The sequence below is a fragment of the Eretmochelys imbricata genome, chromosome 3 (assembly GCF_965152235.1).
Source record: "Eretmochelys imbricata isolate rEreImb1 chromosome 3, rEreImb1.hap1, whole genome shotgun sequence".
Classification (NCBI taxonomy): Eukaryota; Metazoa; Chordata; order Testudines; family Cheloniidae; genus Eretmochelys; species Eretmochelys imbricata.
In genome coordinates, this window is record NC_135574.1 from 201,829,424 (window position 1) to 201,845,792 (window position 16,369).

The 16,369-nt window shown below is 42.5% G+C and overlaps 1 protein-coding gene across 1 annotated transcript in view; it reads right to left on the reverse strand.

The window, feature by feature from the left end:
* The window catches only part of PLCB4 (phospholipase C beta 4), a 208,855-nt gene that overhangs the window by 127,293 nt on the left and 65,193 nt on the right, over positions 1 to 16,369 (reverse strand). Inside the window, exon 2 of the mRNA XM_077812056.1 lies at positions 4,795 to 4,895. Within this exon, the coding sequence (XP_077668182.1) occupies positions 4,795 to 4,878 (84 nt within the window). The 5' untranslated portion in view covers positions 4,879 to 4,895. The remainder of the gene's footprint in view (positions 1 to 4,794; positions 4,896 to 16,369) is intronic.

Genomic DNA, 16,369 nt, shown 5'->3' on the forward strand with positions numbered 1-16,369 from the left:
CTCAGGTTCAGAAACCCTGGAATAGAGGGTCTCCTCAATAAGCAAGGTCAATGCCAATAAAATGGGGACATGTTTCATTGCTTGTTGCACCCCCATGTGACTAAAAGCTCTCAGTATAAAAATAACTTTTCCTACAAAGATGGCCACATAAGCTGCACTCAGTCCAACGTCCACTACTTAGCATGCACTGGTTCCATTAACTAATTGCTTCTCCAGTTCTTCTTCTAATACAGTGAGGGAAACACCAGCTACCACAAATTCTAGACATTACACAGTCCAATACCATTGCTAACCTTTGACCATCAACCTTCTCCACTAAGATATTCCCAAAAAGCCTTTCCAACATTCAGGTGTGGTACTGCCTGGCTCAAAGAGAAAGGAAGCATATCCCATGTGGCCTGTAATTCCTCTCGCTGATGTATACCTCTAGCACAGTGATCCAGACTTCGTTCGAGACCTTCTAGTCCCCCAGTGAAATTCCATTTTGTGAATATTGCTTCCTTGGGAGGCAGTGTGGTCTAGTAGTTAGGACACTGCTCTCAGACTCAGGAGCTGTCCCCTATTCGCAGCTCTGCCGCTGACCTGCTATGTAAACTTGGACCAGTCACTTCACTGGGTCTCTGCTGTGCATCTCTGCTTTGCCTGTTTAGGCTGGAAGTTCAATATAGAAGTTCAATGGGAGCTGGGTGCCTAAATCCCTTAGGCTCTTTCGAAAATCCCAAACTAAGATTATAAATCCTTTGCAGGAGGGCTCTTGCTATGGGTATGTACAATGCCTAGCACAAACCTCGTTAGGATATCTAGGCATTACTGTAATTCTATTAAATAAATAATACTATCCCAACCAACCACAAACTTGATGATATCATCAAAAGGGCTGGGCTACCACGCAGATGAGCTTACAAGTGTTCTGTAGCAAAACTGGGTAAATTTACCATACAGTACTTACAGCGAACAATACGGATACAGAACACCGCATGTTTTCTGCTTCAAATAAGGCAGGTAGGACCCCTGCTAGCAGTCAGTGTAAAAAGAAGTGCATATGATTCAAAACGCCGTGAATGCAGCACAGCACTTAATAAAATCTGATTTATACATACAACGGCAATGCCTAATTCCATTCCCAAATGTCAACATTGATTAGGTAGGTGAAATTACTAGCAATTAATATAAAGCTCAGTACTTTTCCCATCCTGAAGAGATCCACTGCCTCTGAAACCTGTTCCAATGTTAAACGCTGTACCGTTCACACGGTTCGTGCTGTAAAAATGCAGCCCTGGCTCTAGCCACTAAACAGAGGTGAACTTAAATATGCCACATAACTGGCACTGGTGCCTTTTATTTCAAGGTTGCTTTGGACTGGTGACTTCTTCCAAAATTCAGCTGCACTCAGCTACTTCTTGCATCTTAGAATCATAGAAGTGTAGGGCTGGATGGGACAGCGAGAGGTCATCAGATCCAGCTCCTGCGCTGAGGCAGAAACCTTCGACCAGCATTTCTCAAAGGCGGCAACCAGGGGCTTTTCTTGCAGCCACAGCTTCCCGGGCAGTTATGTGGGGAGTTGGCAAAGCAGTGGCCTGTCCCCAGGGGCCACCAGCAGTGGTTGGGCCCCACCCTCCTCTGGGGAGACACAAGCTGGAGGAGCAGGGAGTCAGCGAGTTCCCCACCTTCCCGGGGGCTGTGAGGTTGGGCTTCAGCCCTGGGGTGGTGGGTGGCAGGCTCCAGACACAGGGCTTCGGGCTCTGTCCCCAGGCTCTGTCCCCTGGGTGTGGGGCTTTGGGCTCTGTTCCCTGGCTGCCTGGAGGCAGGCTCTGGCCCGAGCTCACCCCCACCACCAACTCTGGTCCCCGCTGCCTCCCCCAGTGCCCCATCGCCTATGCCCCCACTGCCTCTGTACCCACCTCCCCATCCAGGGATTAATTTGTCCCCGAGCTTGCCAGGGCTGAGTAAGTCTGCTGTGAAAAGTGATATTAACAAACATACAAATGTCGCTTTTCACAACAGACTTCCTAATAGCTAGCAAGTCTTAAAAAAAACAACCCCAAAACAAACAAGAAAAAGGACAAGAACGTTCAAAGCGCCTTATTTGTGTTTCTCGTCTGTTTAGGTCCAGTAAAGAATAGAGACAACTGTACATTATTTTTATTATTGAGTCTGAAAAAACAAACAAACCCTACATAGATAAATTACAATGCTTTGGACATGTATATGTGCATATTTATTTGATTTTCCTAAAGTTAATTAAGTATTTTAGGAAAAATGGTCAGAGCGGCCACCAGCAAGAGTTGGTGGCCGCACTCTGAGGCCACCAAAAAATTTGTTGTGAGAACCCTTGCCTTAGACCATCCATGACAGGGGGTTGTCTAAGTTGTTCTTAAAAACCTCCCATGATGGGGATTCCACAACCTCCCTTGGAAGCTTGTTGCAGAACTTAACTACCTCTATAGTTATCGAATATTGAACCTAAAACTCCCTTGCTGCATATTAAGCCCATTAGTCCTTCTCCTACCTTCAGAACAATTGATCACCATCCTCTTTTAAACAATCCTTAACATATCTGAAGACTGTTATCCAGTCCCCCTTCAGTCTTCTTTTCTCAAGACTAAACATGAACAGGTTTTTAACCATTACTTGTAAATCAGGTTTTCTAAAGCTTTCATCACTTATGCAGCTCTCCTCTGGACACTCTCCAATTTGCCCACAGCTTTCCTAAAGTGTGGCACTCAGAATTGTACACACGTCTTCAGCTGAGGCCTTACCAATACCAAGTAGAGCGGGACAATTACCTCCCATGTCTTATGTATGACACTCCTGTTAATACATCCCAGAATCATATCAGCCTTTTTCGCAACTGCATCACTTTGAATATGGAATTGAGTCAACAATTTGTGATCGACTATAACCCCCAGATCCTTTTCAGCAGTATCACCATTTAGCTAGTTATCCTTATTTTGTAGTTGTGCATTTGATTTTTCCTTCCTAAGTGAAGTACTTTGCACTTGTCTTTACTAAATTTCATCTTGTTGAATTCAGACCAATTCTCCAACATACCACAGTCATTTTGAATTCTAATCCTGTCCTCAAAGTGCTTGCAACCCCTCTCAGCTTGGTGTTATCCACATTTTACTCATCAGTCCATTATCCAAGTCATCAATGAAAATGCTGAATAGCACCGGACCTAGGACTGACCTTTGTAGGACCCCACTGGATATGCCAGCCCAGTTTCATGGGGAACCACTGATAACTACTCTTTGAGTATGGTCTTTCAACTAGTTGTGTACCCATTTTATAGTAATTTAATCTAGACCACATTTCCCTAGTTTGCTTATGAGAACGACATGTGGGACAGTGTCAAAAGTCTTTCTATAATCAACATATATCACATCTACTGTTTCCTCCCTATTCCCTAGGCCAGAAATCCCGTCAAAGAAGGAAATTAGGTTAGTCTGGCATGATTTGTTCTTGACAAATCCAAGATCACTATTCTTTATAACCATATTATCCTCTAGGTACTTACAAACTGTTTAATAAATTAGTCCAGTATCTTTCCAGGTGCCAAAGTTAGGCCAACTGGACTATAAGTTCCTATGAGCCACAAGTTGTAACTTGTACTTAGAAAATGTTTGCCTGCCTTTAGAAAAGACTGAATAACCAACCCAGGACAGCCAGGAACCTTTTACTTTATCTTGTACTATGCAAGCGAAAACAATGTTCATAATGGGGTGACCATTATTAAACATTCTTGAAAGCAAAACCACACACATTCCATTGGATCAGCTGAGCTCAATTATTTAGCATATGCTAAATTATTCAAAACAGCATTTACAGAATGAAAAATAAACAATTTAAGATCCTTCTTTCAAAGGGCAACATTTACCAAACATGTTTTCTATTAGTTTATCTAATCCAGCACTGAAAGTGGGGGATAAGAAAGCTAGGTCTATCTTGGCAGATGACTATGATACAAATACTTTTTGTTCACTTCAAGAGATTAAAGGAAAGCATAATATCCCTGAAGGCATTTCTCAAAATACCTTTAACTTAGAGATTTTCAGGCAAATAAAAAAAAGATTAAAAACAAACCTTAGTAAAACTATTTTCATAGGCAAATTGATGTTGAATATAAGGCAAAGGTCTCTGCCTTTTATTCTGGAAGCTTATATCAAATGTTATGTCCCACTTTCCTTTCCTTCAACAAACCTGGATTAAAGTGCGGCTGAAAGCAGGATCATATTAATCATATTCCAGATAAAGCATAGGTCGATTGACTAAAGGAGATAAAACCACCCTTGATTTCAAATAGTGTCTTTGATTTACAGTGTAAATGTTTTCGTGATCTTCTATTTTTCCATACAGCATGTAGGTTCTTAGTCTATTTTTACAAGTAGGAGCACGCATTCCAAAAATAGTAAGTTTAAAAATAGGACAGAGTGCATTTTTTTTTTGGTAAGGTGCTTTGGGTACTATACTATGATGACTCCCTATAACAGAGAGCTGCATGTATGTTACAGATAGAAGGGATTTAAATCAAAATGTTTCTCTTACTCTGGGATTATTTTCAAATCAAAGGATTAAATCAGCCATTACAAAATGTATTTTAAAGAGGCTTTTTTGGCAGCAAGAAATTGTATTCTAACAAAGTGTTAACATTTATGTTCTACCTTCATGTAGATTTTCTGTTTGAAACTTTTATTTGTGTAAAATCTTAAGAAAAAAAGAAATATTTTTGTAACATTTGCCACATCTAGAAAAGGCAGGGAAAGGGAGAGGAACATTATCCAACTGGCCCCTTACCTCTTCGTATCTGTCAAACACAGCTCCATCTTGCATAAAGGAAGGGACTGACTTCTGCCAGTTAAATTCATACGGTTTTGCCATGATTATGTGTGAAAAACCTGAAATGAAACAGAAAGAAACAGCATAGTTCAATTGTTGCGTTCTATAAGGAAGGCTGCATAGACTGTTGGGGACAAACAGCTGGCTTTCCTTGCAACAAAACAGTTTATAAAAACACAATACTGGGTTTTCAGATAAAGAGTTTCCCTCACATAAAATTAGTTTATCTTTGATAAAAATATAATTTTAAAAGTACAATATGACTGAAAAATGTTTTAAAGAGTGACTGAACATGACAATTATCTGAAAGACTGCTGCAGATTGTACCATTAATAGGGCCCTACCAAATTCACGGCAATAAAAAACCACATCACGGACTGTGAAATCTGGTCCCCCCGCCTGTGAAATCTGGTGTTAGGTGTGCTTTTACCCTATACTATACAGATTTCACACGGAAAACCAATGTTTCTCAAATTGGGGGTCCTGACGCAAAAGGGATTTCCAGGGGGGTTGCAAGGTTATTTTAGGGGGGGGGGGTGATATTGCCTCCCTTTCATCTGTACTGCCTTCAGAGCTGGGCTCCCGGCCAGCAGCCGCCGCTCTCCCGCTGCCCAGCTCTGCAGGCAGCGCCGCCGCCAGGAGCAGCGCAGAAGTAAGGGAGCAGCACTGCAACCCCCCTGCCATAACCTTGCAACCCGCCCCACAAACTCCTTTTTGTGTCAGGACCCCTACGATTACAATACTGTGACATTTCAGATTTAAATAGCCGAAATCGTGACACGTACGATTTAAAAAATCCTATGTCTGTGAAACGGACCAAAACGGACCCTGATTTTGGTAGAGCCCTAATCATTACTCAATTTAAATACCTGCTCAAATCAATGCAAGAGTTTAATTAGCTACAGATTAATGTACACCTAAGTAACATTCATTAGCACAGCTGGTAATATATGCAAGCATTTCACTGAAAGGTGAGTGCTATAGCAGAATCACATACTGAAAGGCAAAATGCTTTTACATTTTTATTCTGGATTTTATATTTCAAAAGCCATTTACTCTACACACAAAACCAGCTCTTTTCAGCAATATTTTATACGCATCTCATATTATCTATATTTATATAAAATATGCAGGTATATTATGCAGGTAATGATTCACAGAAGAGAATCTGTAGGGGAGTATAGGGAACGGAAGGAGGTTTATCTACCACTACTGTGGATTTTTGTACAAGTTGAACGACACGTGGACTAGCAGCCACTATTAATTCAGGATGCAACTAAAACATCAGGGTACAAAGTCCATTTTCATTTACACAATGTTTTTTAAAAACCAACATAGTCTGAGCAGGATACAATACCCAAACATGCTTTACTCATATTGCATCGCTGTCCAAATAGTCCCATCACATACCATTTAATACTCTGTCAAATACTGAATTGACAGCATCTAACGTACAAATTGCTATGTCCAATTTGGCAGTGACTTGCCTGCTTACAAGTGCACTCTGGGATGCACAATATCCTGATAGTTCCAGTAAACTGGTGGGTGGGAAACTCTTGTATTCACAATAATGCATGTTGAATTAGTGTGGAAGGTTGGGAATCTCTCTGACCCAAGGGAATCAACAATTTAATTTTTTGAAACCATGTATTAGCATGGCTGCTTCTGGATTCAATCACAATATTTTATCCTATAAAAAAAATCACATATCTCATAGGTGAAAACTAGATTATAATCCGGCATTCTGTAATTTCATTGTTTTTGAAGTCAATACACCTGAGGGGAGGGATGTATTTAAAACCTTAGGGGCTGGACACTTTTTTACTCATGCTGCCTCGTACCCCATTCTGTGAGAAGCTCCAGCTGATTTCAGTAGGACTGTTTGTCGTAAAATACTACAAGCTGTGAGGAAAGATGGCAGAATCTGGCTGTTAGTCATTATCAAGGCTCCAACTTAAAATCTTTGGTCCAGACTGAGATTTAGGCACTGCACTCCGCAAGGGGTGCTGTGCAAGCACCCCCATCCCAGAAGTAATTCCAGGAGGCCTTGAGCTCAGACACCACTCAAGACACCACTCTTCCCATGCTTCCTTCTCGCTCGCAGGTGGTCATAATATGCTGCTAGCTTGTATCAGCAGTACACTGCTTCCTAGGTGAGACAGCCAGTGAATGTACAGTGCACCAAGGCTCTGCCAATGCCCTGCCCACTCTGCAAACACCTGTTCCAGGCAGGAGGCGTCCAAGTAGCCTTATTTATTCCTGCACAACCAGATGCAAGGTCCAGGTAACCCACCCTGGATGGGTGTGTAGCCAAGTCACAATTGAGCCTACATGATACAATTTTAGTCCTGATTCTGCACTTCTTACACAGATGAAATGCCTTCTGGGAGCAGGATGAGCCCTTTGTGATTAAGGCTAACCTGTAATGGTAAGACTGTGACAAATGCAATCTGCCCTGAGTAAGAGGCAGTGCAAAGCCATACTACTCCACGAGTAGCCCAGACTCCGAGAGGCACAATTCAGTCTCTAGATTCCCCTTGCTCTAAGGAGACAATATTGTCTATGTCTGGGCTGGCTCAACTGCACACTGGCAGCCACAGTGAGGGGAGGAGAGTCAAGGCCCAGCCCATTCTACACACTTGTCTATCTATTCTCCACTCTTTTGCATGGGGGATGGAATAGTGACTCATGGAGACTGTCCTTCCATCCATGCGATGGGCTCATGAGGGGCGCCCCTTTTCCCCAATGCAGACACACTGGGCAAGCAACAATCTTGCCTAAATGAGCATAGCGAGACGCTTATGTAAGACTTGGGAGAAGTGTTACTATAGGCTGTGTAATCAGTGTTATGGAAAACTCCTTTGCAGTGTTTGTGCATTACAGAATTCTAAACAGCAGACTAATACACTGTCAACCAGAATGAGAACACGGCTTCCATTAGGCAGAAAGAATGCTCTGAATTTCAACTTTTATTTGATTGTATCTTTAACTTCAGAACAGACATAAGTGTTCCCAAAACGAAGGACTGATATCTTCTTGCTCGCTCTTATCATAAAATTTCCTAACAAAAGAACAAATGGCCTCAAATGGCACTATTAGGAGACTTTGCCCAAGATTGTTTTCAAGAACAGATACTTCTGATAAATTTTCCACTAAAAAAACTGCCTTATTATGGGGAGAAAAAAAACCCTGCATTTTTATGCTATTAGTCTTTTTACCTCCTGCCTTTTGTCAAACAGTTGTTGAAATATATATCAAAATACATAGATCAACAGCCTTCATGAAACCAGCCAGACCTTCTGAACATGTGAGTTCAATTTAGGTACTGTTACTATCAGAAATGTAACTGGACAGTGATATATAACATCATGAACATTAATTCTCCGCTTCAGCTGAAAATGCTTCCATTTGCACAAATGCGTAAAACAATGGTCACTCTATTCTCCAATAAAAAGAATTAGTGGCTATAAATAATAATATTGTTTCTTCTCCAAAAGAGAGGACAAAGGACGGCCTTGTGAATAAAGCACAGGGCCGGGTGGTAGGGCACACGGATTCTACTTGTGCTCTTACACAAGCTTCTTCTGTGACCCTGTGCAAGTCGTCTAATCTCTCTGCATGCAGTATACCACTCCGCCATGGGAATGATGCGCACCTCAGGGCGCTGTACAAGATTTGGAGATCCTTGCATGAGAGGCACCATAGTAGTATTATTCCCTTATTATTATTTACAATTACATTTACAATTTCAGCCTCTCCCCAGTTCCATTAATGGGGAGCAGCCTTTTTTGCTCACTATCAGAAAATTGCAAGTTAGAGACCCTTGTCACAGTCCAGGTTGACAGCACCAGTATACCTGCTCCATGATCTACCAAGGGCATCTACTCTAGGCTCTCAGTCATCACCTCTTTTGGGTGGAGACATGTCTGCCTCTCCCTCCTGACCAGGGTTTTTTCAGGCTGCACAGTTCCCTGTCTACACTGTGATATCCCAGCAAGCCAGACTGCCTAAACAGGCCAGCATCTGCACTTAGCTTACTCTTTGAAGGCTATGAACAGCATAATTGCCAGCAGTAATAAGTTATCACACAGCTCTTTCTAAGTAAGTATATTCGTTCTTAAGGTGAAAGCATTACAGAGAAAACATTAAAAACAATAGAAGTTCCTATACATGTGCTAAAAGCTTACCTATAGGTAAAAATCAGTATTATGGGGCCTCAGCAAGGCAAAGACCTTCCAAGCATTCCCAGGAAGAACTGCCCTCCCTGGCCTTGGACAGAGGGTCCCTGTCCATTTGCTGGATCAGAAAGAATAATAGAAGTGTAGGACTGGAAGGGTCATCTAGTCCAGTCCCCTGAACTCAAGGCAGGACTGCGTAATAACTACTTCACAATTTGTCTAATGCTCCCCACTGTTCTTAATTCTTGGAGGGGCTGTGGTCATTGTCCTCCATGGAATTACATGTAACCCCTGGCCTACAATACCACATCAGGCCAATGGTCCATCTAGCCCAGTATTCTGTCTTCCAACACTGGCCAATACTGGATGCTTCAAAGGGAATTAACAGAATAGGACAATCATCAAATGATCCATCCCCCATCATCCAGTCCCAGCATCTAGCAACCAGAGGCTTAGGGGCACCTATAGCATGGGGTTGCATCCCTGACCATCTTGGCTAATAGTCACAGATGGCCTGTCCTCCATGAACTTTTGAATCCAATTATAATTTTGGCCTCTGCAACATCCGCTGGCAACGAGTTCCATGGGGGTTGACTGTGCGTTGTGTGAAGTACTTCTTCATGTTTGTTTTAAACCTGCTGCCTATTAATTTCATTGGGTAACCCCTGGTTTGTATGTTATGTGAAGGAGTACATAACACTTCCTTCGTCACTTTCTCCAAACCATTCATGATTTTATAGACCTCCATCACATCCCCCCTTAGTTGCCTCTTTTCAAAGCTGCATAGTCCCAGTCTTTTAAATCTCCCCTCATATGGAAGGTGTTCCATACCCCTAATAGTATGTGTTGCCCTTCTTTGTACCTCTTCCATTTCTAATATATCTTTTTCGTGACAGGGTGACCAGGACTGCGCGCAATATTCAAGCTGTGGGCATACTATAGCTTTATATAGTGACAATAGGCTATTTACTGTCTTATTATCTACCCAATTCCTAATGGTTCCTAGCATTCTCTTAGTGGTTTTGACTGCCGCTGCACAGTGAGCAGATGTTTTCAGAGAACATCCACATGATGCCAAGATCTCTTTCTTGAGTGGTAATAGCTAATTTAGACCCCATCATTTTGTATGTGTAGTTGGGATTATGCTTTCCAGTATGCATTACTTTGCATTTATCAACATTGAAATTCATCTGCCATCTTGATGCCCAGAGACAACATGGGTGAGGTAATACCTTGTGTGTGTGCGTGTGTATGTATTTATATGTTACCCATATACCCATTTTGTGAGATCCCTTTGTTACTCTTCGCAGTCTGCTTTTATCTTGAGTAATTTTGTATCATCTCCAAACTCTGCCACCTCACTGTTTACCCCTTTTTCAAGCTCACTTATGAATATGTTGAACAGCACTGGTTTCAATACAGACCCCTGAGGGACACCACTATTTACTCTCTCCATTACGAAAACTGACCACTTATTCCTATCCTTCCCCCCCACCCAATCTTTTAACCAGTAACTGATCCATGAGAAGAAAAGGAGTACTTGTGGCACCTTAGAGACTAACCAATTTATTTGAGCATAAGCTTTCATGAGCTACAGCTCACTTCATCGGATGCATACTGTGGAAAATACAGAAGATGTTTTTATACACACAAACCATGAAAAAAATGGGTGTTTATCACTACAAAAGGTTTTCTCTCCCCCCACCCCACTCTCCTGCTGGTAATAGCTTATCTAAAGTGATCACTCTCTTTACAATGTGTATGATAATCAAGGTGGGCCATTTCCAGCACAAATCCAGGTTTTCTCCCCACCCCACCCCACCCACAAACCCACTCTCCTGTTGGCAATAGCTTATCTAAAGTGATCACTCTCTTTACAATGTGTATGATAATCAAGGTGGGCCATTTCCAGCACAAATCCAGGCTTTAATAAACTTAATACAGTAAGACCCCGCAAAGATATTGCAGAAAATTGCCATATCTGTCACACCCCTTTTATCAATAATATGAAAATCACATCCAGTGCAGCTTACAGACTAAGAAAACTTGGCATTCATTGTAACTTCAAAACTATACACAATGAGTTTCAGAAAATTGTTTTCAAAACAAGCAAGGCTTGATTTTGTTAACAGTATAGTATAAAACTACAACCAAGCTGGAGTCATTTAGGTATTTAATTTCTGTTACTGACTTGTAGATTGCTGCTCATGGTAACGACTAGGAGCATATTTATAGAAGTTAAAAGAAATAACATATGTAAATCTACCCACAGTGTGTAGCGTAAGTAACACACCAGCTGCTATCAGCAACCTTGTTGTCATTTTGTCTGCAAGAAACAACCAAAACACAAAATATAAAATAAAAGGCAAAGAAAATAAACAGAACTGAATACATATGTTTTGCATTGTGCTCTGATACCCACTAGATCAGAGCTCTGGCAAACCACAAAAGGGAGTGGAGTCCAGAGCTCTCCACTTAGAAATCCTGGCGCTGGTCCTAGAAAGCTAACTCAGGAACCAGCCACAAGAGCTTCCCAAATGACTGTAACCCCCCTGATGGGTTATATTACAGGCTTCATATTAGGGTGACCATCTGCATTGCAATGAACTAAAGGGCAACTGGATGCAAAGTACAGGATAGTGCTTATTTTTAAAGGAATCTCATCCCGTGCCCTCTCACTGTTTTATTCATGATACAAGATCTTACAGCGGTATCACACAGTATGATCCTTGCATAACAAGCCAATGCTTTTTACAAGCAGGGAGGTAGGCACCAGATAAAGGCTGTCACTCAAAATACAGGCCAGGTGATTCTCCCCAAAATATATGCTGCCACGAGCTCAAGTCGCTATGGGTGCAGGCTGCTCTATTCTGTGTTCTGTATCATGAGACATGAAACACTGCTCTTAGGGACTGCAAGGAAGAATATTGTTCCACTATCAGACCATTCTATCAATGGGCTGGGAAGACCGTTTTACAATTTCTTATCCTCCACCAGTGACATAGAGACCCTTAAATGCCCTCTCCACAGATTCACAGATTGTTACGCCCACAAAGTCTATTATGGTAAGTTAGTCTGACCTCCTGCATAACATAAACCAGAAAATTTCACCCAGTGATTCTTGCAATGAGCCCAGTAGCTTGTGGTTGAACTAAAGCATGTCTTTTAGCAAGACACTCAGTCTTGATATAAGACTCACAGTAAAGGAGAATTTACCACCTCACCAGACAAGCAGTTCCAATGATTAACTATCCTTACTAGTTAATATGTGCATCTTATTTCCATTTGATCTTTGCTGTGTTCAGCTTCCAGCCCTTGAATGATGGCTCTATTAAAGAGAGTTCTGTAATGTCTGATATTTTCTCCCCATTTAGGTACTTGCACTACATGATCAAGTTGTCTTGTAACTTCCTCATAGATCAACTAAACAAATTGACCTCTTTAGTCTCTTGCTGTAAGGCATATTTTTCAGGCTACAAATCTTTCTTGTAAAAATTCCCTGACCCCTCTCAAGACTTTTAACAACAAGTTTAAAGTGTGGAGACCAGAATTGGACACAGTCTTCCAGTAATGGTCTCCCTATTGCTGTATCACCTCCCGTCACCTGCTCAATGCACCTCTTTTAATATATCCACGTAACATGTGGGGTATTTATGGCAACATCTACACTATGATCGCGGGCTGTGATTCTTAGCTCGTGTATATGTATCTGCGCTGACTTGATGAGCGTTAGCACGAGTATAAATAGCAGCGTAGCCATGTTAGCATGGACAGAAGTGGTGGCATGGCCTAGCTGTGCTGAGTATACACCCGTGAGGTTCAGGTGGGTTTGTACTTGACCCACTGCCTCTGCTACTGTGGCTACACTACTATTTATACTCCTGCTAGCAAAATGAGTATGTGTGTGGCAATTGGGAATCACACCCTTGCTCATTGTGTAGACATAGCCTATAATGACCCCTAAGTTCTTCTCAGAGTTGCTGCTTTTCAAAATATAGTTCCCTTTCTTCTAAGTAGGGGCTATAGTCTTTCTTCCTATTTGTATGACCTTGCATGAATCCCAGCCGATCAAAGAGATCCAGATCTCTGTGTTAGTGACTTGTCCTTGTTGTTATTTAACACCGCACCGATCTCTCCATCAGCGCCACTCCCTATCAGGTCAATAATGTTTACGGATGACCTGTGATAGAGGAAGCGTGAGTAGAAGATGGCTAGAATACCAGTAGTGGAAGTCAGACTGATTACAACAAATAAGATTTTTAAGCCATATACTGTGGCAGCTGCGCAGGAGGTGAAGAAATAGTTCTTTGCCTCAACAAAAGCTTTACTCGGTCTCAACAAACCTCTCACTGCTCCCATAATCCTCCTCTTCCTCCTAAACTTCACAGCCTTAACATTTACCAAAGAGATAAATGCACCCCCTTAGACCTCGTTTTTAAATACCTGATTTCTCCCAATCAGTTCCTGAGTAGTTCAAATTATTATAAATGAACTATAAATATACAATTTCACCGTGATGTTCCAACATTTTATTTGATTGCATATATATTCATCACGATTAGTATTAAGAACTATACATTAAGACATTTAATAACAATCCAAACCTCTGAAGACTTGACTGAGAGAATTAGGGAATTTAGGAACTAGCTCTACAGGCAGCCAAAGGGTATTTTCAAGGACTTCAAACACCCATCCTGAAACAAAATACAGCAGTTTAAAAAAAAAAAAAGATTAAAATAAAATTCTCTCACTTTATTTTTAATAAAAATGTTTTCTGAGTAAATGAGTACAGCACCATTGCATACCTTTCGCACCTACAGGAAAAGCATTCAAATAAAATACATACTGGGATTCGATCAGTGCCGGAAGGGACACAACTAGAGTCACCTTCACAAACTCTGCAGTCAAATGCCTCTTGGGCTATCTTCCAGGGCTGTAACCAGGGCAGGGCAAGGGGGGCAGCTGCCCAGGGCTCAAAGCTGTGAGAGTGGAAAAATGGGGCAGACTGTGGGGGGCATGCAGGGTCACCTGCCCCCCCTAGATTTCTGCCTTCCATTTTGCATGGAGGTTTTCAAACTGTGGGGTGCACCCCTCTAGCCAGCGGATTGGAAGCTGGTGGGAGACACCCGGCCTGCTCAGGCTACTGGCTCACTGCCCTGTGGGATCCGGGGTGCTGGCTGGCTGCCTGGCAGCCCTCCCAGCCCTGTTCCCTGAGCCAGGCTACCTCTGCGCACCCGTGTGCTTCCCGGACAGCCTGGGTGTGCAGAGGCAGCCTGGCTCGGGGAGCAGGGCAGGAAGGGCTTCACTGGCAGCCAGCCAATGCCCCGTCTCCTAGAGTGCAGAGAGCCAGGGGCCTGAGCAGGCCGGGCAGCTGACACCAGCTTCCGATCCGTTAGCTCCTGGCAAGAGGTGATGGTTTTCAAACGGGGAGGCACGCCCCACATTTGGAAAACCTCTATACTAAATGGGAGGCAGAAATCTGGCGGGGGGCACATGACCCCGCATGTCCCGTCCCCCCCACCATGCGTCACCTTTAGGGGCTGCAAATGTGCTCGCTTGCCCCAGGCGCTAAGATGCCTAGCTATGGTTTTACTATCTCCCTCCCTTTTAAGACTCATTTATCCCCGATGCCACACTCTGGGCCATAGGAAATAAAGCACCTCTTGATTTACCTCAGGAGCACTTACAAGCTTCAGTCAAAAACAAAACAAAGAAACCATCTTCAAAACAGCAGTATCAGACTTTTGTTTTCCTCTATAATAAACTTCACTGCAATAATCATGAAATCAATTGCAAAAATCCTGACCTTTTCTTTCTTTGGCCACAAAAGGCAAGGCAGAACTGTACCAGAGGAGGAAAGGTTTTAGTTAATATAAAACACACACTGTCCACCTTTGGGGAGTGGGGCAATATTCTACATTAATTCCACAGGCCACGCTTAAGTGTCGGAGGGGACTCCTTAGGGCTTCTGTGAGCCTCTGGTCAATATTGTGCCACCCAATCTGAAAGGAAGGCTGGCAGGATTCCTAATGAACCTCACCCCCTCTCCGGACACAGTTAAATCACATTGTCTAGATGTGGCTTATCCCTGTTCATCTATCATAACAATACTACTGAAAATTATTCTTATTTATCTTTGGAATAAGCATTTATGGAGGCGGCTCACTCCCATAAGCTTGTCATCCCATGCCTGCCTCTTCAAATCACACGAGCTAAACTCTGTGCTATACCATCAATATACTCAATTAAGGGTGTATCTACACTGTCATGTAAACCCAGGGTATGAACTCAGGCTCAAGCCTGACCCCTGTTTCCATCTACACATAAATCGTGATAAAACCAGGGCTTGGATCCAAAGTCCCAGGAGCACACGGGGTGGAAGGTCCGGGGCTGAGTCAAGCCAGGATTCAGGGTTCAAGCCCTAGTGTTTTGCACTGTAGATGCAGTCCTACTGGACTTGTGCACTTGGAGACTGAGCAAAGTATTCCTTAATCTCACGGGTCAACTTTCTTTGTCATTTGCACAAAGCTTGGTGGGCAGTCAAGTTTTCCCACGCTGCACCATGAACGAAGGGCTAGAGCAGCCACATTTTGGGAGGGGGCTAGGAAGTTTGGAATACAGGTAGTTGGACTTGGCCCCACACAATGCAGAGTAGAAGCTGGAGCCTCAAGCTGGGATCTAAGATTCAATAATTCCTGACCTGGAGTTACAAATGAGCGTAGACACTCAAGCCCTCAGTCAACAAACACAGAGTCTGTTAACTCAATTTCTACTAACCCGGGGCTTACATTGCAGTGTTGACATACCCATAGTTTTCAGGAAAAAATTATAGACATCTCTAGAAAACTATAGCTTAATTCAGTCTTGTTTCCCCAGTGGCATTTCTTTATTCCTTTGTTAAGCATTTTTCATTTATTTTGGAAAACAAATGATTATATTCCTTACGTCTGCACCTCTCTCCAAGCACACACAGCTTTCCTCTCCCTACTCTTTGGGTAAACAAGGCTCTCACAGACAACATCCCCAATCCTGCAGTCGGGTCTATGCAGACAGACCCTTACATTACATAAAGTCCCACTGAAGTCAATGGGGCTCTGTGCACATGCTGCAGTCTACCTGAGTAAATTCCACTGCAGGATCATGGCCTAAAGGGGGAAAATATTTGTGCAAGCCTCTCACTAAAATGGCAGCACATCAATGCAACTCCTGTAAACATTTCTCGCTCCTTTCTTATTGAGGCCCATTATTTAGTCAGGCTGTAAATGCACCTTGCTAGGCAAATATTGCAACCATTGCTAGATCTTTATAGGAAGAAAGCGCTCATATTTTTGTATAATCATATTTTAAAGTCAAGT